This window comes from Seriola dumerili, unplaced genomic scaffold (genome assembly GCF_002260705.1).
Source record: "Seriola dumerili isolate Sdu_G_001 unplaced genomic scaffold, Sdu_1.0 BDQW01001389.1, whole genome shotgun sequence".
Taxonomy (NCBI): Eukaryota; Metazoa; Chordata; class Actinopteri; order Carangiformes; family Carangidae; genus Seriola; species Seriola dumerili.
In genome coordinates this window covers 436949-463000 of record NW_019175644.1, presented here as the reverse complement: position 1 = coordinate 463000, position 26052 = coordinate 436949, and the positions used below count along the sequence as shown (strand labels likewise).

Here is a 26052-nt window from a genome sequence, read left to right as displayed (position 1 = left end):
CATACAGAACAATTAAGTTGTTTTTGAGGACGGACTTGTTGAGAAATTGATTTGAGGACTCAAGTATATCAGTAAACACAGCGTCCTTGGTAACCAGAGAATCGTTTACGGAAGAAAAGTCTTTGATGAAAAACACGGAGAGCAAATGTTGGAAGAGCAGCAATAAACACACGGAGGCTTTTTTTTTTTTTTCTAAATCATCTTTCTCTCTGACCCAGCTCTCTCTCTTGCTCTGCGTCATTCTCTAAACACACACACACAAGAAACATAAAAACATAGTCTGGCCTTTTTACTGTTTCTCTTTTTCTTTCATACAAACATGGACACACTATAAAACCAAAAGATCCATATTTATATGATCATACTTAGAAATAATGGGGTAACTTGGGCTGTACGCCATGGATTGTCACAGTGGTGGTCTGGTGGTATTGAACCACCTCTCGGACAGGCTCGTGGCGTCGGACGGAGGCCTTCATGAAAACATGTGCCTTTTTTTTTTCTTTTTTCTTTTTTTTTTTTTTTTTTTGCTGAGAGAACTGATAACACTGGATCATTTTCAAGATGGATGGCTGCACATATTTTTTCACTTCTCTCTAACATGCTGAAACCCCAGTACCTGATGAAATCTTTCCATGTTGACCTGGAGGTCAGCTTTCAATTGGAAGTGGTCAATCAAGAGTGAGTTTCCATTTGGGCCAGCATGACCATAAATCTCCTTTTTCCCCCACTCACTCTTGCCAGCTGCAGGCTGCCATTTCTGCAAGTGCCATGGTTTTCCACTCGGTCTTTTTTCTCTGTCTGACAGACTCTCTGTCATCAATTGATTGGGGGTTTCTTTACTTTTCTGTGCTTTGTATTTAGAATGGTCCTTGCAGCTTTGAAATCTCAGTAGCATGAACTGTTTTTACACACACTTTGTGTAATTCATTACTTAAATTATTGATAAATCAATGTGCATACATCATTTGGGTGTTATGATGTATGCATAAGTGGCACGTCATAATTAAAAAGTCATAATAACCTATAAAACTTTAGTGCACCATAAGCCCAATATTAAAAATGTGTAATCTATTTAGCACTAAATACACCATTTACAGTAGACTGTAATATATATGAATTAAAATGTATTTGTGATATGAGAGGCAGTTAAAATTATGACTCATTTATGGTGCCAGTAAGATGATATACAGTTTCTTATATTTGACAATTTGAGTGACATGTTACCACACAAACCTAAAGTGGCCCTGAAAGCTCAACGGACTGCAACTTAAGAAAACACGTGCAAGTTCAGAAAACATCTCCATCAATTTGAAAGCACACACGCTGCAAATACACACAGCACAACCAGTTAGTCACACCTTCTGCAAGTAGCACAGGCGACGACAACGACAGTGTTTCCAGGGGACACAAAAAAAGTGATGAACCCAGCACGGACGCGCTTGTTGTTTAATGCTTCGTGCAGTAATATCTGAATAATACGCACATTTCTGTATTTGGTTGTGTTTTTGTATCACGTCTGTCTGTTTGATTGTGTTGTGTGTATTTGCGGCGCACGTGTTGTCAAATTGACAAAAAGATGTTTCCTGAGTTTGCATGTGTTTTATAAAGCTGCACCGAGCTCTCAGGGCCACTGTACATAGCTAAATAGGCAACGCACAAGATCTCACTTACTGCACAACAGTTTGTTTGTGAATCAGCGGATTGTTCGGTTTTTAACAAAGTGCAAAGCAAATATGTGCTTTCCAATACAGATAGATTAACATTATTTATGTATTTAGCGATGTTTGATGTAATTTCTGTGATAAATCTGGGCTTTTGATCTGAGACATGCACACAGCACATCTTGACACTTTGAGGGCAGTTGTGTCTTTTCTCGCTGAAATGGAAATGTCAGAGCTTGTCATACGTCTCTCCTCCCCTCTCCAGGGTTCTTGTAAAACATGTGATTTCTGCAAGAGCCCACAAAGGGTGTGTATGTGTGCGCATGCATGAGCGTATGTGTGTGTGCGCGTGCACATGAATGTGTAACAGTAGTACAATCTCACAAGCCGAGGCCCTAGTGCTACTGCTGTGCAGGGACACATGGCAACACATGATGAAACAGCTTGAACAGTGCAACCGAAGAGCACGAGCAGCCAACAGCAACCACATCTATAATTACATGCTGAAGCCATAATCTGTAACACAGTAAATATCCAGTGTGTTTTGAGAGTATCTTGCAAACTTCAAAACAAAATTACTACATTCAACTTGCATAGACTAACACTTGGAAGGTATCATTCCAGAAATAAAATACAAAATTGCTGTTGTCCTACTGTGATCTTGCACAGGGGAGGAAGGAGAAAAGTAATCACTAACTTACTTTTACTCTGACTCAACTTGTGTGTCTCTGTGTCCAGTGTGCAACACAACTGGCAATAACTCAGCACCATGGAGAGCTCATCTACCTCTCCAGACTGCCTGCCCTCCTCAATCCAGCAACTGCTTCAACGTGCAATTTCAGCAATTCCCTTCCCTTTTTTTTTCATGAGGCAGGAGCCGCCAGCCCTGAATGCCAATACCATTTTTATATATAATTTATGCTTTTACCATGATTACTGCACCTGCATCCTTTCTGCTTTTTGTGTTAACAATGAGTAGGTTTCTTCAAAGCTATATAGGGATATTGTGCGAAAACCATTGTGATCTGCGAGTCTTTCTGTTGCACACAGATACAGTGTGATGTATCACATATGCATATGCAAGCACTCGTGTTGTAATATGTTCTAGGAAATGGGATTTTCCATTTCCCTGTTGTTTTGCTGTTCCCAATTCATGCATGTCTAAATATTCATGTACCATAAAAATCCCCAAAAATAAAAACTCAATAGAAAACTAATGGAAGAAAAAGAAGCACTGCACATAAGACACGGAAGGATATTTGAGATAAAAACACTGATTAAATAGTTCAAATAACAAATGTCCTACACACTAATTCTTAAATAAGACTGTAATACAGCATTTTGAGTCGACAGTCCTGTTTGACAACACAAGCTGTTGCCTTCTAGAGTGCTTAGAACACTTATGATAATCTACGATAATCTACTCAGCACAGACACAGCAACACATTCTCCATTTCAATGCTAAGTACACCTCATTCAGAACTTTAAAAAATGCTAACATATTCGGAGAGCTGAGAATAGCTCCAGTGGAACATGTTATTCACTGTCAGGCCCAACACACACACACTGTCAGAGACCTAAAGCAATTTATGCAAAGAAATGAAAAGTGGATAAATAGCTACTTTAGCTGCACCTTTACCTCATAGTTGTGGAGGAGGAGCACTCGTGAAATGGGCCAACGCAGCAAATCTTAAAACTGTATGCCCCTGCTGTATTAAGTATCCAGGGATCAGCAGGGCAGACTGGGCAAAGCCTGGACTGAGGAGAAACAGGCAGTCTTCCAGTTCAGAGGTCTTTGGTTCTGTATCATGGCTGCAACGATAACCTCCAATGGTAATTTAATGCCCCCATTGAAGTAATGCACTTTATTGCACCGGTGGATTAAGTAATGATTATTTTGCGAAATTGCGGCCACACAATGGTCAATTAATCTTTAATGAAACTGTAACTTATGAGGCGGAGCGTGGCATTGCAATAAGCAGGCAACTGCTTGCCAAGGCAGTTACAAGCCTCAGTTGCGGCCTACACTCTCCATCTATCACCATGTAAAAATAGAGCACTCTAGAAAGACACATAATGAAAAGGCAAAGTCACAGTCGCAGAGTCTCCGTTTTCTGTATTCATGGAATGTTTGAGGGCCTATATCCTCCAGCATACGTGAAGAAAATATATCAGCCTCTGATGTATGCAATGAGATTAACTGCCATTTTGAGGTGCTATTTATTTAGAGCAAGCCAGGCATAGGGGTTGCAGGGAATTATGTGCACTGACAGAGCATGAAGTTGGAGGTTATCAAATGGCTGCACGGGAATTCCAATATGCACCTTTCATTTCATCAGCAGCTCTTTAATGATGGTAAGTGTGACTCCCTCCTCCAATATCTAGTGTTTTCCCCAACAAAAACCTGCCTCAGAGCCATATAAACTGTAGCTTTATAGTCCAATCATTCTCAGTGTTTTCACATGTTACTGCACTAACATGGCGAAGCTGGAAAAGTCACCAAGATAAATGTTTTTTACTCTGATTAGGTTCTCATTTCATTTTTGGCCTGAGGGCTCCAATTCTCTTACTCATTCCCCACTGCACTAACAAATGTTGATGGATTTACTTTTATTGCATGACATCATTTCTATACTGGAGTGGGTGGACAAGACATCAAATTTCCAATAGCTGCGTACGTGCTCAGTGGGAGAATGTAGAGGAGAGCAGAAGAGGTGAAGAAACAGGAATGAGGAAAGTGATTGATGGAGTGAATGGGAGCCAAAGGATGATGGGGAGAGGGGGGGGGGGCAAGTCAAGGGGCATGCACATGAGTGTGGCGGGAGTAGGAGTGAGTGTAATAAAGTGAGACAGACGAGATGTGTACAGAAAACAGAGACAGTCAGAGGTAAGAGAGAGGGAGGCGTGGACAGAGAAGAGACAGAGACATTGTAGAAAGAGTGGAAACAAGAGATCGCTGGACTGATAGTACTGACCAGAGTGTCAGCATATGAAAGGGTTCCTTCTGCAATATCCCAGCACCAACACATTGATATCAGAAAAAAGAAAAGGGAAAAAAAAAAGAAAAAAAAAAGGGAAATGTGTGTGTGTTGATGGTAGGGTTAGGGGGTATGAGGTATGGTAAGACAGAAGAGAGAAAGAGGGAGGGCTGAGGCACTCGGTGTTATTGTGCACCCGGCCGCTGGCACCAGCACTGTCAGTGAGCAGCGTTGATCCGTGAACTTGCCATCTGGATTCTCCCACAAATCACATTAAAGTTTCAAGCCCAGGAATACATCAAGCTAAATGAATATTGGATCCAGGGGCCGCAGACAGGCCTGATGGAGAAAAAGCCCTGTGCAACCCAACTCTTTTGTGGTCAGACATGATCCATCCATCCCCTTTACTCCCCCCATCCCTCCCTCCGTCTGTTCCCTTCATCACTGATGGGCAGTGGTTCTGATGAGGTGTGGAGGAGAAGGGAACCGACGGATATTCAAGGTTTTACAAGCAAAGGTTGTTTAGTATAAAAAGCTTTGCACAGTTGAAAGTGTAAATACAGAGGTAAAACATTTCCTTTGTGGTAGTCTCATATGAGAACTGGAGGAACTTTTTTTTTTTTTCAAAAAAATGTAATTTATATCATGATTATATATAGATATGACTTAACTATTGAATATGAAATTGGCAAACATTGCTGGATTAATAACACAAACACGGTATGTCTTACTCTTCTTCAGAGGCCGTCGCCATGACAATGGATGTTGTCTTTTGTCTTCAGAGCCCAATCTTTGCACATACTATATTAAAAACCTTCATTTTCCTTTAAATTACTCACAGTTATCCATTTAGCCAGTGTTGTTGCTGAGCATTAATTGCCACATGCATAATAAGAGATACCATTTGACTCCATGACAACACCCTGAAAATGATTCATGTGTATAGTATGAAATTATATGCTTACTTTCCCTTTCATTTCAGCAACATTATGTTGATTTTGCATAAATGGATTCCTATTTTCACCTTTGGGTGAAAACAATACGTGAGTGGAGAAAATAATGCAATCATTCATCATTCAATAACATGTTATGTTCTGGTTCCTGGTTGCATATTTTCTGCTGAAGCACTGTTTGTGCTCAAGTAAACCTATTAAGAAAATATTGCCTCGCCAAGATGCTGTTTCATACAACAAGGAAAAAATCTATTTAGTTCTTTTCCAATCCAGTGGCTTGTAGAGCTAGGGATTTATTTTCCCAGGCCTGGTCTGAAGAGAAAGCCTTTACTGTTAGCTCTCCAAGCTTCAATTCTATGAGATCCCCAGGGTGAGATATGGATTGGCTCAGAGTCTAAAAATTATTAATACCTTGTCAGTGTTGAGAGTGAAGAGGTACTTTGAGCCTCAGCCTTAAATTGGCCTCTAGATTACAAATCCAGCGATTGTCATTAGTGTATAATAAGCACAATGCTGCATGTATGAAGCAAATACAAACGGTAACACACTGAAACACATGCATGCACATGAAAAAAAAAAAAAAAAAAAAAACGCTCTTTGCTGAATAAACCAGCGCGCAGCACAAGAGAGCAGGCATCAATCACTGTTACACTTTGTCAAATTTTGAGTGACCCGCCACAGAACAGACAGCTGAAGTTGAACAGAGGCGAACTTTGAAGCACATCTTTTAGAAAAATAAATGAGTGCTTATAACACAGAGCAATCTTGGAAGGGCAGTCAACCCTTTCACAGCCACTTTTCTCATTTCTGGTAACTTGTTCTCGCACACAGTGGATCCCACTTTTGGACCCCATGTGTTTATTATATTTGTGAAGAGATACCGTTTATGTTGTGGTCTTAATCAGAACACAAGTATACGATACATTTAATTAGAAAATGAATAAAATATGATTTTTTATCAGACCTTGTTTTGAGCTTTTGTAAAAGAACGATATGGTGTAAAAAGCGTGACGGCTACACTTTTCAGATTCCTTTTGTGTCCAGCTGCTTCATCGATTTCTAATGTGAAGAAAATTGAAAAAGCACTGGAATGCACTTTATTTTTTCTTAAATTATACTTCATATAATATTCTGTAAAGATTTTTTTTTTTTTATGCATTATGTTTCACTAAAACCTCCCATTTGTCTTGGTTTCAGGTCTTCAGGTCATTTTCCCAGAATACCTGCAGGAAAAATTTGTCCAGTCAGCTCTAAGCTACATTATGTGCAACGGAGAGGGAGAGTACGTGTGCCGTAACAACCAGTGCATCTGTCAGTGCGCCGAGGAGTATCCCCAGTGCAACTGTCCCATCACCGACATCCAGATCATGGAGAACACCCTGCTGGGGATGTCTGAGTCATGGGCTGCCTCTTATAAAGACTTTGAGAACTCTGGTAAGACGGAAATCCCTCCAATTTTTATTTACCATGAAAATTATGTAAATACTATGTGAGGAGCAACATTGCATTTAAAATTGAGATGTATAGGTTTTTTTTTGGTTTTTTTTTTGGGGGGGGGGGTGTAGAAGAGGAATAATTCTTGTTATAAAACTCAGGCAGTTAAGGTCATCTCAGTCTCACTATTTTCTTTGTGCTTTCGGATCCTTAAATAAACATGTTTCATTATTTGGCAGCTTAGATCTTAGATCTCTTGCTCACTGACAAATCTACATAATTAATAGAAACTAAAGCTTTGCTGCAGAAAGTGAAGGTGTGAAGGTCAAGGTGCATGAATGTGCGAAGAATGCAGTCTTGTTATTCCCACACCAAAGACAAGGGGGTTCACTTCCTGTCTTGGACCAGTGGTAAACATTGATTTTCTTTAACCATCATTGTGAGTGTTTTGAAGGGGAAACAGATTAGAAAACGTTCTTCTTTGGAATGCATTGACAAAAAAAACTATTTTGTTATTTACGTACAGCATGAGGATTTGTTGGACATAAGGAATGACTAAGACAAATTTCATACGTCAGATGCTTGAATGTCATGGCAAGTAATATTCTCCTCTATGCAAATTTTCACTGATTGCAAATGCAAACACAACAGGAGACAGTAGAATATTGGACACAGTGAAGACAAGCGCACAACTGTGCCCAGCTGGTACATGGCAAGGCACCTTGCTCTATGTATTATTGATGTGATATACAAGTGTCCCAATAAAACCTGCCAGCAACAGATAAATATATTTATGGCCCATAGAGAAAGAAAGTTAATGTGAGTCATGGAGGTCACTGAGTGCACAGCATCTGTGAAGCGGTGCTTGAAAATGAAGTGCGCCTAAAGAGGCCAAAAAAAGGATTTATCCAAATATATAACTGGCCTGAACTGCAGGTCCAAAATGCAATTTACACTCTTACCAAAAGAAGAAATAGAGGAATCGATAGCTTTCGCAGTGCCAGAGAGTCTGTGTGGGGAGTGTTTAACTAAACTCTTAATCCTTTGTCTTTGGTTTAAAGACAGGACAGCAGACTTTCCTTGATTTATATACTCAATGGCAGATTCAAAAACCCCAAAATATAGTATATTCTATTCTATGATTCACAGTATGTGACCATAAGAACATGTAAAAACTGGGGTGATTATAAATTTAACACTTACTGAAGCACTACTGGGAGATGTGCTGTAGACTTGCCAAATTGACATGAACAGCTTTTTATGTTATGTGACATGTGTTTCTGCATAGTGACATTTTTTTTTTATCAGGAATCACTTTTTTTCCTCTCACCTCAGCCTACTTAGTATTCCGCTGACTTACTATGATTACACCAACGTTGGAGTGGGCCATTAATGTCTAAGTAGCATACTGTACGATGGCAAAGTAAGCACTGATATGAAAACCTCGTGCACGGGGGAAAAAAAGAAAGAAAAAAACTCACACTGCCACCAAATCTGATTGGGCAAGTAACCACTGTTATTACCAAAGTAAAATGCTAAGAAAATGAGATACATCATGTCAAGACACTTTTCTCCTGCTCATGGTAATTATGTTCAGAACCTCCCCTACAAAGACTCCCAGTTTCCTCTTGGGAGAAACTTTTGGCCTAGTCCGTTGCCTTTTAAAAGGAAGTAAAAGAGGTGGTTTGATTTATCATGACTGATATTACCATCCTCCACTCCCACAGATAATGTGCAAGATCTTCCACTGTAGTGAAAATTACCACATGTCATTTTTTAGAAAGTGCACTAGCTATTTCAAGAGTGCCAGCTAGTTTAGTTGATTTGGTTGTACATCTCTCCCTCATTTCTTTTTTTTTTTTATTTATCTTTGTAGCATATTTTTTGGCACAATTACAACATAAATCTCAATGGTGAATAAACAGGGTAGGAGTATGGAGAGCCAACAAATTGTGATGTAATGGCACAAAGGGGTGAAGTGGAGTTAGACTGAGAGCTGTAATCTTTAGATAAGGTGTGCTGGGTGACTTGTGATAAGAGTCATTCAAGGAGACTATGTGGACTCTTTGGAATCTATGTCATGGATGGGATCCTTGAAGGCTTTAATGCTTATGTGAAAGGACTTGGCAGCTTTTGACCTGGCATTGGGGAGTGACTTCATAATGGGTTTTTTCTTTTAGTGAGGGGAATCAGATTATTCTGAATATTGGGTGCAGAAGACACCCAGCTTTTCTAAGAAAAGGGAGAGGGCGGCACCTGACATCTCTGAAAACTGGGTGGAGGAATATGGCAAATTCAAAACAGGGGAGGAGAAGGAATCTGGCTTCTTGTGAAGAAAAGGGGGAAGGGAACTCTTGACACGCCTGGAAGAAGAGTGGAGGAAATTCTGACATTTCTCGGCTGCGGCTGAGAAAGAGCTCTGAGCTCTGTGGTTAATGCTGTTAAACTGTCTTGGATAGGTCTGTAGGAGGGTGCTGCCATACTGTACAGGTCTTTACATGTCTTCAATATGGGGATCTGGGGTGTGAAGAAGCTTTGCCTCCTCACTGAGAATATTTGCGTTATCTTTTCCTCCACAATAAATATTGTTTAACCCTGGAGGTTTTAAACATTAGGTGCATTAATTTTAAGATTATAGCTGTGGACAGTACGCAGACAAAATTCATAGCCAGAGTAGAGACAGTTTTGTTTGTATAAGGCTACTTTTGAGCTTGACCGCTGCTATTGCTAAGGGGACCTTTTCGGCATTGAATTGTTTACTTATTATGTCTAATGATGTGCTTAAATTTATCTTCAGAGATAGTAATGAGCAACTCTGAGTCATGACTCATTTAATTAGCACACCAAATAAAAGATTTCATGTCCTTGTGTGTTTTCCATTGGAGTTTTAAAATTATCTTCATGTCCATTGATGGTAAAAATTGGAGCTAGTGTTGAAAACAAGGGTCAGGGAGCTGGGCTCACGGGTTGCCCAGGGAGGAGACAAGCAAGAATTATCAGAGGCAGCGAGAGGAACACAAGGACAGTGATCAGCACGGCTGAGAACAGATTTGTTGCTCTTCAACAAGTGTGTGGGAGTACAGACTAAGAGGGTGTTTACTGCTCTCAAGGTCTTATTTCTCTTCAAAAATCCTCACAATAGAAGCAACTCAAAAGAGTAAACCAGAGACATTCTACAACATGTTATAAGAGCAACTTTTGACGAAGTTGGGTCAGGATTCTGGGAGCTCACTGACCTCAGCCACATTTGAAAATATAGAAATATAGACTTTCTTCTCCAGTTTCTTACAAAATGTGAGGGGTATAGAATCCTTGATCCTTTTGCAGTGCAACACAGGCAAAACTTTATTGATTATCACATTTTGCTCGTGACAACAGTTTTATGTCCTTTATAAACTGTATAAACTATAAACATTATCCACATGAAAGCACTTTCCTTTGTGATTATTTTCTTAGACAATTGTCTTCTCTATGTGCCTAAACCTTTGGAAACTTCTAGAGAAGAGTATGATGTTTTATTTTATTTCGTTTATTTAGTTATTAATCAAATTATAACAGTGGTCAGCTTGAATATAGAGCAATAACATACATGAAAGCTACAATACAAAAGAACTTGGTTCCTCATATACCAGTTAATAAAGGTTCATTCTGCTCTGTTAATTGATTTTTATTACAGTAAACATCCATTTTAGATGACAACTTACTGACTAAGTCTTTTGACAACACATTCAAGAGTTTTGTCACTCACCAGTATGACTCCCGCAAAACAATCTGCTCATTGTTTGTAATTCTACCCAGGATGCCTTGCAAGATTATTGTTGAACAAATAAATGAGTGGTTTTTTTTTTGGAAAACAAACCCACTCACCACTTTTTCATGTTTTACTCACTTAGCCTTTGGTTAAAACACATCCATAGGTACACACATGAGATTGTTTATTTCTCTATATCTCATTTGAACAAATTTGGTCTGGAAACGTCAGTGTAACTTACCTCTCTGGCAAAGTCTTGCTTATATATTGATTATTATTGTTATTATGATTATATTACTAGGAAGTATAATACAAAAATATTCATATGAAGTGAAATGAATTAATTTTATTCAGAAGTGGAAGAATGTAATTGCCCCTTCTCACTAACTCAGCACTTTCTAAGTATTCCAGTAAAATAAATCCACACTTGTAATTATCTGTCACTTTTTCTGTCACACCACCACATTCCCTTCCCACTCCTTGTCTCTCTGTTTTGCAATATGCCCTCACTCCGTCTCTCTATGTTACCCAGACGAGTTCAAGTCCTTCCTGAAGAGGCTGCCCTCCACTCACTTCCTGCCCATCGGCAGTGTGCATCTCCTGTGGGGCAGCGACTGGGACCTGCAAGCCCGCTACAGGCTCCTCCAGAGTTCCCTGGAGATACAGCGGCTCAAGATCCAGCGCACCGCCCGTAAGCTCTTTGGCCTCAGCATCCGTTGTCACCACAACCCCAACCACCAGATGCCTAGGGAGAGGTGGGTAGAAATACGACCTCTATATCATGATGGAAATTGGATGTGGATTTACTCGGCAATATAAACCAAAGGTTTGCTTTTCCAAGTGCTGGAAAAGTAAATGTGAAAATGCATCCCACAGAAGAGTGATATCTTTCAGGGAAATTTCTTCTCTGAGATGATGTAGGGGCTTTATATTGATTGTTAGTTCTTGAAGCATGCACAGTAAGTATGTCATCCATTATATATTTCAACTTATGGTTCTGTTGTTTCTGTCCATCAAGTCAACTTAGTGCTGAGGCTTGCACATGCCTAAAGCACTCTTGCTCACTCTTGTATTTCATATTGCAGTCTGAAAAGAAAATGTAGCTGTGGGAGTTTTCTTGATAGGTCATTGCACACATCTGTCACCACCTACTGCAGTTGCAGCTTAAGAGCCTTGCTGCGGATGTGCTGTGGTGTCAGCACTGCCTGAAATGCCAGGAATTTCCCCATTCGCTCTAGCAAATATCAGAAAACACTACACAAAATATGCTATATAAGTTCCAGACTGCCACATGAAACACCCCCTAAAACTGTTCCATGTAGGGGATGTCACCATGTAAATGGAATCAGGATCCGTAAAATATTCATTTAAGTGGTCTGAAAATGAGCAGTTGTGAACTGTCACTGACAGAAAAGGAGCACACCCACATTTGTGTGTGAGAGTTGGCAAAGGTTTGTTCTGAAGTGTTATCAAAGAGCCGCAGTATGCGCTTCCTCTTCCATGGAGTACACATCAAGGGTGCCTGATGGCACTGGAAATAAGAGCAGCATGTTTATTTGCTTGCTTGTGTGAGACGGCTTTGCATCAGATGGAGGACTTATTTGTTTTCATCACCTCTGTGCGTGACAGTGCGCTTTGGGTGCATGTGTGAGTGGTCTATAGCTCACACAGGGGTTCTGAACTCATTTTCCTCCTACTTTATATATTGTTATGTTTTCATATGAGTATGATGAATTGTTTTCCAGAATATGATTTAGTGTCATTCCATCCCAAGTCACATCAACCCCCTATTATGCCTTATCTTCATGTGTAATGAAAACAAATGGTCATTTGTTCATATTTAACTGTATCGTGAGAGATACGATGTTAAAAGGTTACGTGTTATTACTTATTTGTGTTTGCCCAGTGCTTGTCATCAGTCAGTTGTGCTATCATTGCATTACTGTCTACCTGCCTCTTCTTTGTCCCTGATTCAAGAAGAATGAATCCCCGTCCCACCTCTCCTCTGGGTAGCCTATAACAGCTGATCAAAGGATGAGGGAATTGAAGCAAAGCTGAAGGCCCATAAAGCATCAGCCCAAGTGTTTTCAAGGTGTGTGCCAACCACCTCAGGGAGGCCTTCCAGCACATCTTCAACCTGTCAGTGAGACTGCAGAGGCTTAGAGTGTGCTGATGATGATGTGAAAAACATCTTGCCTGGCCCCAGTGGCCAAGAATGGGCACACCAGGGTTCTAAATGACAGCAGGCCAGATCCCCTGTGAGAGACCATTTGGATTCTCTCCAGTTCATACATCAGGCCCACAATGGGAAGGATGACATTGTCATCCAGCTGCTATTCTTTGCATACTCCCACTTGGAGAGTCACTGTGAAAATCATGTTCATTGACTTCTCCAGTGGTTTTAACACCATCCAGGCTCCTCTACTGGGAGAGATCCGCTGAGCTATCTATGTAAAAGCCCCAGTGGTCACTTGGATCACAGCTTACCTCACTGGCGTACCACTGTTTTGAACACTACTCAACTCTGTGTCAGATCAAAAGGTGGAAAAAACAATATCTCCTCAGGGTCTGTACTATCTTGCTTGCTTTAAACTTTACATCTTACACTTAAGGGGCCATTCAAAATCATCTTCAGAGGTTCCCTGAAAACTTGTTGATAGTGCAGTGTATCTCTTTAGGGGGTGGAAGGAGAAATACAGACCGGTGACAAAATAAAGGAAAAACCTGAAAAAATGAGTGGAGAAACAGGATGGCAGTGCCCCCATCCATAGGGCACAAGGGGTCACTGAATGGTTTGATGAGTTTGAAAATGATGTGAATCATATCCTATGACCTTTGCAGTCACGAGAACTCGACCCCACGGAACAGCTATGGGAGATTTTGGATCAACATGTCAGAGAGGTATCTTCACCAACCTTAATCAAAACGCCAAATGAGGGAATATCTTTTGGAAGAAGGGTTTTCATCCCTGCACTAGATTTCCAGAGACTTGTAAAATCAATACCAAGGTGCATTGAATCTATTCTGGTGGCATGCGGCAGCCCAACAACTTACTAAGACACTTCATCCATCTGTATTGGTTCCCTTGACTCTGAAAAGGGTGTCAAGGGAAGCAAGACAACAGGATGAGGTACTAATGGTTCATGAAGTCAGCCTTCAGATTTATTAAAACCAATAAGAAAACTGTAATATCAGTTTTTGGACTGCAATTTCTGACATGAAAGACAAAGAGGGGAAATGAAGGGGGGGAAAGAAGGCTGATACTGTATCTTTCTAAGAGAGCTGTGGCTTTGCCAAGGTGCTGCAAGGTGGCCAAGACAGTCTTTTCCAATGTGCTGGAAACGTAGCCTGACATAGAATACTGACAACAGCTGACAATATTTTGTTGATTTTAAGTTGTGTTGTTACATAACCGAAGTCCAGCGTCGTCCAAATGTCTCATGCCAACGGCAATATCGACATTCTAGTCATGAGCAAAACCCAACCTCTGCTTAAACATCACAATGTCAATTAGTCAACACTGGGTTTTGACGTCAACCCAATTTTCATTCCCAACCACAATCTAATTTACGTTATATTGATGTCTGGTGCCTGAAAAAAAAGGAAAGCTTTTGCTTATGCTTTGTTGCCTAGGCAACCTAGATAAGAAAGCTAATTCACTCATGGAGTTTGGATGCACAAGAGTGAGTGTGTTTTTGTTTTTTTTGTTTTTTATATTTCATTTGAGTGACCAGCTAGCAATTTAATGTGTCTCTCATGTCTATCACGCACACACTGTTCAGGCAGGTATAACTGTGAATGTGTGTAAATGTACAGTATATTCATAACTAATTTAAAGATAGAGGAACTGTCCAGAGGTACTGTATTAAGCATTCAGAGATAATGCATCCTAAATAGAGCAGTTCCTCTTTAGTTTCATTTCATTTCTTACATGCAACCCTAACAGGGCATCCATATTATGCCGGTCCTGGTGCATTTTAGTTTAATTAAATTATGGATGCAAAATGAAACAAGGGGAAGCTGCTTATTACTCAGTGCAATTATTATGATGTAAACTTGTGTTATCAATTCAAACTTATCCAAAAAAGATTTTAAGTTTTAAATCACCCTTCACTGTTGCATATTAAATGAGGTCAGTCAATAAACATATTTACATCAGCTAATGAAAGACAGGCACCAGATGCATTGTTGGCTGTCCATAATTACAAATGCATATCACCTTATCATTTTTCTAGTTTTACCTCACCACAAGGCATCCATTCATTATAAGCATCGTAAATTCCTGCTGTGAACACCCACTGCAATAACTGTGTGGAAACTTTATACGTGAACTATATTGGATTTGCGATTGCATTTCCTGTAATGAGTATAGCGGCTTGCTTCAAGTAGAATGAACATAACAGTTTGTCTTTGGTATAAATGATTAATAGTGACAGATATGAAGCAGCATCACTCCCAGCCAAATCATTTACATTCTGGCTATGCATTGGCTTTAATTATTCATGTTCAAAGTCAAGCATATTTACAGATATGACTGTACCCTCCATATGATGAATTAGTTTGTCCTAATTTATATTGATTTTGACATGATTCTGCCTATGTCTACAATTACAGGTCTTACATTTTCAGTTTTTGCTTATACATACCCTGACCAACTATTAGTATTTAATGCACATGGAATCATCAAGGGTATGGGTCTCTCTCACATTAATGTACATCTTTAAATTTGTGTGCCTCATCTGCTTGTCTTTCTTTTTCTGTTTTCCTCCAGCGGCAGACTCTTCTCTCCCGCTCTGATGTTTTCTTTCCCTCTTCTCTTTTCCTTGCTCCTAGATAGGGAGGAGCTATGATGCATGTTATCAGAACACCAGGGCTGTTTGATGCCCTATTAAAAACACAGAGCAAACACAGAAAACAAACAGCGTCCATTCCAGTGTGTTTTCATTTAATTTCCTATGTCGAATCTGAGCCAAGCCATTGCTTCAGATGGAAACAAATAAGGCAAAAATAAAACTGGCTGCATGGTGCACTCAAGTAGCTTATTGAGGGAGGCAGTTCTTTGATAGAATATATTTCAGTTCAGTATTTCAGACTGGATATTTCAAGAGTAAATAGATTCAAAGGAGGGATCATTATGACTGGGCCTGTGTCCAATTCAATAATGAATAGCCAATAAAAAATAATGGGAATACTTTTTGTATTTGAGGCACCTCTGAAACCAATCTCTTTTCTGTGCCATTTCCTGTCAGGCAAAGATTTTTATGTTCTAAACAAAAGATATTTGAAATGTGTTGTGTATTCTACAATATCCTGACTTAACAGATGTCCAGTGTGTCACTCACATCCAAGTTTATGGTTGGCCAAGAGATCGTTTGCACTATTTGCAAATTACATAATGTAAAATGAATATGAAAGCATGACCTTGTGTACTGAAATCTACTTACTTATAAAGATACACAATGCATTAGCTTGCATTAGCTAGTACTGGTATCAAATGTTTATTAGAGCTGAGATATAGAAAAAAAAAAAATTTGATAAAACCTAACAAATTGAACAGTGAGTTATGTATTGCAGGTTTGGTGGACACATCTACACATCTAGACTGATTGACAGTTGACTACAAATTATTTAAAATTTGTCTGTGTCTATTAGATTTTATGTGCAGTGCACCCTGTCGTGGGCCGTGACAAAAAAACAAAAGTAGTAGAAAGTAGTTTGGAATGTTAGGTGTATGCGTTGGTAACATCAGTGGTATAAATGTGAATGTGTGTGTGAACAATGTAGTGAGAGGTGTTGTAAGGTGTAGAAATAAACCAAAGGCCAAACAAAACAGAATGGGGTTGCGGGCATGGCCGAGCGAGAGCCACGCTGAAGGCAGGGCCTTAGGGGAGCACTAGGCCCAGGTGCACCAGATCTGAGTGGCTCCAATCAGGCTCCTCTGATACCAACAAAAGGAAGGAAACACACACACACACTTGCGCCCACACAGACAGGCTGGTGAGGGGTCTGGTTATGGTTTATGCATAAAAGCTTTAACACCTGGCCAAACGTTAGAAAACGTGATAAATTTCGGGATGCCAAACGCTGAAATGAGTTCAGACAGCACCTTGACAACAGCTTTAGTTGTTATTGACCGCAGTGGATAAGCAGCTGGATATCTTGTAACCTCCATAAGAAGATATTTACAGCCAGATTTAGAGCCACACAGTCTACAATAAGATGTTCAAGTGGTTCGCTTACAGCGGGAACAGGCTGCAGTAGAGCTGGCTTAATGCTCTGATTCGGCTTTCCAGTAAACTGACACACGTGACAGGTTTTATTGCACAAGGAAACATCTCTTTTTTTGCTGAGGGCTGGGTCTTTTCATGTCCTGTGGAGCACTGGGTCCAGGTGCTCCAGAGCTGACTGGGCTTCACACACACACACACACACACACACACACACACACACACACACACACACACACACACACACACTGGCAGGGCATGTGCCATCACAATACACACTGATTTTCTTTTAGATGCTAACAGCTGTTAAAGAATCGAAAAGTCAAATGGGTGTATTTTGCCAACACAGGCATGTGTAGCGCACCTGTGAGGAAGAACATAGTCTGCGCAACCTTGAGGCAGAAAGTTTCTTTTTTTCCAGTTATGTAAAATGCATGCTCACTCTCTCACTGAATATTACAACACTAGCAGCAGACTAACTAGCTAATGTAAGCCTAGCAAGTAATGGCAAGAGTACCTATAGAGCTCAAAGCTAGACAGTCATGGAGGATGGTTGCTGCTCTGCCTCCCTTATGGCTAATTAAAACAAAACTGCAAAAGAAGGTAGGAGTTCTGCGGTGTGCTCACGGTGCCCCCTGAAAATAATAATAACGCTAACAGATATTCTTGGCAGTGTTACCATTCAAATGTTTCACCACGGTATATAGTAAACCCAATGTATTGGCACGTCTGTACTTGGTAGCTCCTTTTCATATTTATGCTGGAGTGGACAGCAAACACGAGCTGGAGGAAGATAACATGATACATCCATCTCTCTGAAGACACTCTGGGCCAAACTGCAACACTGCAGTGGAAAGTGATATAAAATCACAAATACACTGCCTGCACCAGGAGATTAAGACATTTCATCTCTCAGGAAGAGCCAAAAGTAGATAGCAGCACACTAGTGCACATAAGCAAACAAGCTCAAGAAATAGCAGCTCCACACGAATACAACAAAATACATGAAAAAATGCACATCTGAGGGTAGTTTATATTTAAGGGCTGCCAGCTCTCATGTTTTTGGCATGAGTCAGAGGCTTTCAGGCTTTCTCAGAGTCTGTAATGCCATGTTGCAAACAAATATCACGACAAAAAAAAACCTTAGTACACAACCAAGATGTGGCACTTTCTATCACACAAAATATTTGCAGAGCAAGATAGAAAAAAAGCCATTTTCACAATGCAAATCTAAAAACAACAAACTAAAGACACTCAAAGCATGTGTTCACAGACATCCTCTATTATACAGCACTTTAATCAAGAAACTACACAGAGAAAAAGAAAATTCAAACTTAAAGTCTGACAAAATATAAAAATGAGATCAGCATTATCTGTTCTGTTTCTCCGTCATCAGATTCCATATAAAGACAAGCGTTCCTCTCCAGTCTGCTTTTGTCCATGGAGAAAACTAACCTTGTGACTTATGCAAAACAAAATTTTTGCCAGTGACAGTTGGCAAAATTCAAGCATACTAAATTAAGGAAATGGCTAGAAGTAGATTAATTAGAGACATTACACTTCATCTATAGGTGATAAATAACACCTTTAAATCTTCATATATAAAGTTATGTTCTTTGGAATATTACCAAGGCTTCATCTTTTTTTTTCCTTTTCTAAAGTTCCAAACATTGAAAGAAGTTCCTGGAAAAACCTATCACTGTACAGGAAATTATTCAGGCTGCACATAATATGCAGCACTAAGTATCCATTTCTTTCCCAGACTTTAGTGATTAAATCTCCTTTATTCTAATTATATCTACTTATAGATATATATATATAATATGGCAATTGATATGTTGGTGTTGACCCAACAATTAATCTTGCAAGTGTCTCTCTGATTCAGTAAATCTTTTTACAGACAAGTGAGCCCAAAGGTTGATGATAACAACCGGTTTACACCAACACACACACACTCACATATCTATATATACTGTATATATATATATATATATATATATGTGTGTGTGTATACTGTATATCCTATTACAGCACAACTCATAGCTAGTCATTCAGGTTAGATGAGTTGTTATGTCCTTGTTAAAGTTTTGATTCGTTCCTAAGTATATTTGTTTAAATGGAATTACTCTATTCCCAACCTCATTCTTCGGTATAGTTTAAGGGCATCAGTTCTAGTCACGTTACCCTGTTGAGACGATTGTCCCCTTTCCCCTCTCCAATTAATGCATATCATTGAGCAACTTGCAATCTCAGATTGTGCAGTGTCCCTCCAGAAAGTACAAAATATCATGTTATGCTGATGACTTATTGGTATACATTTCAAACCCTTCCAAAGCGCTTTAACCTCAGAAAGAGTGCATAATTTAAATTCTGCAGTTTCACAGCATTGATTCAGTTTCCTTCATTTAACAGTTTAACAGCATTTCAGATAACTTGGTGTTAACTATTATCAAAAATGTCACTGACTTATACAGCCCTGAATTGTGAAAGGTAGATGAAACACTACATCTTTGTTAGGTTACTTTGCGTGCAGAAAGTTGAGTATTTATTAAAACACAACTATTGAATTATTTGTAAAGAAAGGTAAAACCATTCTTGCCTGCCATACAAGAAAGGCCAATCACAGCTGAGAAGCTATTGTTGTTACATGCAGTCCTTGAAATTAACAAGACAACAATGTACAGGCTGCACTGAACTGATTTCCAGCCATTCAGTTACCACTGAAAATGCAGGCCTCAAAAGCCTTAATATTTGGGAAAAGGTGTGGGAATATGGGATCATGAAAATTATAGCACACCGTCACTTTATCCCATCAGTATGAAGGCAGAGTTCTCAGGATCCATCTCTGTGCTTCCATTGTCCTCTATAGGTGATCTGTTCTGGGCTCATTTTGGGTATAGCTTGGGGGCTTGCTGGCCTGCTGAGAATGCAATGTCATCCATCATAGTTAATGCTTAGGTTCATTAACATGTCAAGCTAACCTTGACTAGCTCTCCTCTCTGAAAAATCAGGATTCAGAATTAACCTCCTATACTCAGAAAAGAAGTTCCAGGACTGTCAAGATGACAAGAGAAGATGCCTTAGGGGAAATAAAGAGACAAGATAAGAATAGCAAATAATGTCTTCCACTTGTGTGAAATAACCCAACTCCTCCTTCTTGAAGGGAAGAAATCATCCTATTCACTATCTAGACTAGATGTTTTTTATATATACATTAATGCCACAAGCACTGTATTTCATTGATTTTTAACATTTTAATATGTTTTTATACCTTGAAGCCATTTGGTTAAGTCAACTTGCACACACTTTATCTTACTTGACATAGGTACATTACAGTAATCTACCCCAGTTAACTGCATTAAAGGTTTATTTTTGTCAGTTACTGTATGCTACTGTACCATTGAGTGGTATAACAGTGGAAAAGGTCAAATGTTTTGACATTTTATTCAAGTGCATTTACACAAAATTAAAACACAGTTCAACAATACATTGTTACAGAGATGAATGAAAACCAAAGGTCTTCTGGGAAAAAAATGCACAAAAACCATGGTATGCTATGGAAGATTTGCCAGCATTGGTGCTTTCCATCTGACCACTGTTAATGCCTCTATCCATTTTTTTTCCTTCTCTCTTTGTAGATCTGTGATGCAGTGGCTCAACAGGGTTCAGTCCTTCCTCTACTGCAATGAGAATGGGTTCTGGGGAACCTTCCTGGAGAGCCAAAGGACATGCGTGTGCCACACAGGTGTCACCCTGTGCCAACGACCCATCCCTTGTGTCATAGGTGGCAACAACAGCTGTGCCATGTGCAGCCTGGCCAACATCTCACAATGCGGCTCCTGCAACAAGGGCTACAAGTTGTACCGTGGTCGCTGTGAGCCCCAGAATGTGGACTCAGAACGTAGTGAGCAGTTCATCAGCTTTGAAACTGATCTGGACTTTCAGGACCTGGAACTCAAATACCTGTTACAGAAAATGGATTCCCGACTGTACATTCATACTACTTTCATCAGTAATGAGATCCGCCTAGAGACATTCTTTGACCCTCGATGGCGTAAGCGCATGTCCCTGACTCTCAAAAGTAACAAAAACCGGATGGACTACCTTCACATGATTATCGGTCTATCAATGAAGATCTGCCAGATGCGAAACAGCAGTATCGACCCCATGTTTTTTGTTTACGTCAACCCATTCAGTGGTAGTCACTCAGAAGGTTGGAGCATGCCCTTTGGTGAACATGGTTACCCACGCTGGGAAAAAGTACGACTGCAGAACTCCCAGTGCTTCAACTGGACTCTCCTGCTTGGCAACCGGTGGAAGACCTTCTTCGAGACCGTGCACATCTACCTGCGTAGCCGTGCTAAGATCCCAACCGGCCTACGCAATGACACAGGACAGGGCCCAGTGGACCTTGCAGACCCTAACAAGCGCCAGATCTACATAAAAATATCTGATATCCAAGTGTTCGGCTACAGCCTGCGCTTTAATGCCGACCTGCTCCGTAGTGCTGTGCAGCAGGTTAACCAGTCGTACACTCAAGGAACTCAGTTCTACTCATCCTCATCTGTTATGCTCCTGCTACTGGACATTAGGGATCGGATTAACCGCCTAGCCCCTCCATCTGCACCTGGCAAACCCCAGCTGGACCTCTTCTCTTGTATGCTAAAGCATAGGCTCAAGCTCAACAACAGCGAAATGATTCGAGTTAATCATGCCTTGGACATGTACAGCACAGAGATACTAAAACAATCAGATCACCTGACTGCTAAACTCTGCTGAACATAATAACATTAAAACAAGACAGCAAACTAAACACAAACAACCCAACAAATGAACTATAAGGGGATATTAATCTTAATTTTGTTTTCTCTTTTTCATTTTTGGACCTTTTCTGCCTTTTGATGTAATATTAACTTTGTAAGCAGAATTCTTAAAGAGAAAAAGGAAAAAGGCAGTGATGAAAAGCATTTCAGGCGGATAACGAAGATTAATGGAACCACTATAAGGACTGTATCATATTTGTCCCAGCATGTCTGTCATTCCCTTAAAGAACTTAAAAGAGAGAGAGAGAAAAAAAAAAAGAAATATTAAATCTATGTACTGGTGAAAAAGAGGCCTTGATTTTACTCTGAGGGATCAAAGGTTATATCTGAAACTGCCATTCTTTACTGAGAAAAAAACATTTTTAAAGGAATAATGACATAACACAAGGGCAGACCAGATATCCTTTTATTTCAGCTAATGTGCAAAATATTTCAGACATAATGGACAGTTTAATATTAAAGATGTTTATACATTGTAAGGATTAAATAGCCCTAGAGAATAAGTAGTCAACACATTACTTATAGACTCTTTATTACATTTCAAACCCACAGTGAATCTGCATTGCTCTTTGTGAGTTATGAGGCACTCTGTCATTGTTCTGACACATAAGGCACACAGCAGGGCAGTAATGGATAGTCATGTCAAATAACAAAAGCCAGCTGTTTATATATACATATATATGTGGGTGAATGTGTGTGTATGTGAGTGTGCAAGTGTGCACATACCTTTTTTTGGCTTGATGCTTATTGCTGTTCGTTAATTGAATGTGTCATTTGAGATTGACTCCAGTCTAAGCTGAATCTTGCATTTGGAGCGCTTCTTCCCGTGTTTGAAATTCAAGCTGTGTTTTTCACAAGGCAGTACCTCCTGGTGCGTGAGTGCAATATTGTGGTCTGAAGATTTAACAATCAATGCTATTTTGTACAGCTTTGCAAAATGTACATGTTGTGACTGCTGATTTGTGGAGCTTTTCAGCACCAAGAGCAAAATGTAAACATTCATCGTTCGGGCACATTTGCAAGACAACTTAAAGCCATACACTTCCCTGAGGTAGACATAAGTAAGACATAAAGTTCATCCCTGTTTCACTTAGAACTTACTTCATAACATGGAAAAAAAAATGTCCCATTTGTGTGTTTTTTTGTTTTATTCTCTCAGTTGATTTCAGATAAGAACACAGCAAAAAGGCAGATGACAAGAGAGGGCATATTTATGTTGGATACGAATTGTGTTGAAAGCCATTGAATTTCGATGTTGTGTCACAGGAAAAAAAAAAAAAAAGAAGAAGAAGAAATGGTTATATTAAAGCTTAAAATACCTTTTTGGCAGTGAGTAATCTGTAAGCTTTTATGCCCACATGTAAAAATGTCTGTTTTTCTTTCCAGATATGAAATTTTAACTTTTTGTTTGCATGTTGCTGGAAACACCAACAGAGCTGCAACTTGTTTAACACCCTCAATCATCAAAGTTAAATATGAAACACTACCTACAGTATCTATTTATGGTCACTCTTTATTTGGGTAATCCGATGCTGAAACATTGATATTACCGATGACTTTTTGTAGGTCCAGTCCATTATTTGCATGTTCATTAACAAGAAAGGCAAGGTCCCCCATGTTGTACAACTTAACTGTCTCAGCCATACATGGGTTTAAACTTAAAAAAAAAAGAAAAAAAAAAAAGAGGCGACTTAATATTTTCCGCCATGTCACCCAAACACCATCCCAGTGTAAAAGCTGCCAGCCCAGTTGCAAGCTTTTAGAATGACATCTAAAAACTCATACTTTTCCAGTTTTTCTTCTTGTTTTCTTTGTGTCTGTTGGTCTCTCGATGTTGCTATAGTTCAGTTGCTTTGGTATTGTTTGTTTAATTTTTGTGTACTTTTAAGTAATTGTTTTACATTGTGATAAGATTACTTGCAGGGTTAGCTGTAAACAGAGATATGTAATATATCTCAGGATAACAATTGTGGGCTGTGACATAAATGTGTGTGTGTGTGGGGGGGGGGGGGCAACAACGAAACTGGAAACCAGCTTTGGAATTCCTCAAAGGATTCAACACCTCTTGAATACAGTGGTCAAAGTTGGGGCAACAATTGAAACAACAAATTGCAGCAGCTCTGGAACAAAACTTTAGGGACATACAGTGGCTTAGTTAAGTATTCAGACCCCTTCACTTTTTGCACACTTTATTGTGTCAGGGATTTAATTTTAAATGGATAAAATCACCATTTCTGCTGATCAGTCTACACTCAATAACCCAAAGTCAAAATATGCTTTTAGACATTTTTGTGAATCGATTTAAAGCTAAAAAAGGAAATCTCTCACTTATAAAGTATTGAGACTTTTTGCTGTGGGACAGCAAATCATCAGGTGCATCTTGTTTACTATCCTTGAGATGTGTTTAGGACTTGATTGGAGTCCACCTGTGGCAAATTGAGTTGGAAATAGTTAAGAAAGCCACACACAGGGTCCCACAATTCGCACTGCGTGTCAGGACACAAACCATGAACTCCAAGGAATTCTCTGTAGATCTTCTTGATAAAACAGTGGTGAGGCAAGTTCTGAGTGTTCCCAGGAGCACAGTGGCCTCAGTAATTGTGAAATGGAAGAGGACTGGAACCACCAGGACTCTTCCTAGAGTTGACCCTCCAGCTAAACTGAGTGACAGGACAAGAAGGACCTTGGTCAAGGGAGGTGACCAAGAACCTAATGGTCACTCTAACAGAGCATCTCCCCTGTAGAACCTGCCTGAAGGATGTCCAACTCACAATCAGGCCTTTATTGTAGAGTTGCTACATGGAAGCTTCTTTGAGTAAAAGGCATATGATACCCTATGTGATGAAACAAAAGTTTTTGGTCTGAAATCCAAGCACCATGTCTGGTGAAGACCAGGCACTGCTCATCATCTGGCTCATTCCATCCTCCAGACAGTGGCAGGGACAGGGAAGACAGGTCAGAAGGATGAATACAGCCAAATACAGTGAGGTCCTTGAAGAAAATGTGGTGCATTGTACAGGTGAGGTGACAGTTCAGCTGTCAGCACAACTAAGCATACAGCCAAGACAACACTGGAGTGGCTTCAGGACAATTCTCTGACTGTCAGTGAGAGGCCAAACCAAAGCCCCAGACTTAAGCCTCATAGAAAATCTGTTTGGAGACCTGAAGATGGCAGTTCAGACGCGTCCCATCCAATCTGATGGCACTTAAGAGGATCTGCCGGGAAGAATGGGATAAACTGCTCAAATCTAGGTGTGCAAAGCTTGTAGAGACTGGAAGCTGTTAATTGCTACCACAGGGGCTTCCACAAAGTGCAGAATCATGGGTCTGAATACTTTTGTAAAGAACCGATTTACAAACAGACAGATTTTTGTGATTATGGGTTATTGAGTGTAGATCGATGGGTGAAATTGCAATTTTATCCATTTAGCGTTAAATCTGCAGTATGATAAAGAGTAGAAAAAATTCACTACATCCGCAATCACAACTTTAATAGTTGTCTCTCGATGTGCATACTGGACATGGTGTAGGCAAACGGAATCATGTCTGGCTTTGTGTGACAATGATTGTCCTTATAGTTTATTTTACTGTTGTCAGTCTTTTAACACTTGAGAGGTGCTTTATAAATAACAACTTAGTCACTTATTTATTATGTAACAATAATGTATCACTCCAAAATCTAATGGATTTCAGGTGATTCAATTGTCTTGATTTCCATTGTATGTTAGTGCATATGTGGTGGCCAGTTTAGGATGACTAAGGCTCAGCTTGTCAGGCTCAGCTCTATGTTATTAAATTGATCTCACCGTACACAGTTTTCATCAGTCTTTATCTTTGTCAGATTAATAGCTCAATACCTCTGAAGCTGCTTTTCAAAGAGTGAGCAGTCATCACTGGTATGATATTGTTTCAAATGTGCGAAAGGATGACAGCGCTGGCCTGAAGTAAACAGCAGCAGCGAGGAAAGAGGGGCGCCCGGACGGGTGGATTGAATTAAAATGTACTGTATCGTGACTAGTGCATCTGTTGGGGTGTAGAAGGCAGCTGTGGCCGCAGAGTCACATCCTGCTGCTGCCGAGGCAAACGCCAACTTCTCTAGAGGGCAGCCGTTTCAAAGATCCGTGGTGTTGCTGAAGTTTGTCAGGCTCAGTTTTGAGCTTATTTGCTTGCTCGTGCTAATATTGTAGTGCTTTTACAGTTTTGCAGATATGTTAGCATCCATTGC

At 39.9% G+C, this 26052-nt stretch overlaps 1 protein-coding gene across 1 annotated transcript in view; it reads left to right on the top strand.

Annotated features, from left to right (window-relative positions):
• brinp1 (BMP/retinoic acid inducible neural specific 1) overlaps positions 1-23518 on the top strand; it is a 107602-nt gene extending 84084 nt beyond the window's left edge. The window contains exons 6-8 of the mRNA XM_022768066.1: positions 6790-7026; positions 11310-11532; positions 20643-23518. Of these exons, the coding sequence (XP_022623787.1) occupies positions 6790-7026; positions 11310-11532; positions 20643-21783 (1601 nt within the window). The 3' untranslated portion in view covers positions 21784-23518. The remainder of the gene's footprint in view (positions 1-6789; positions 7027-11309; positions 11533-20642) is intronic.
• Positions 23519-26052: the final 2534 nt, after the last annotated feature.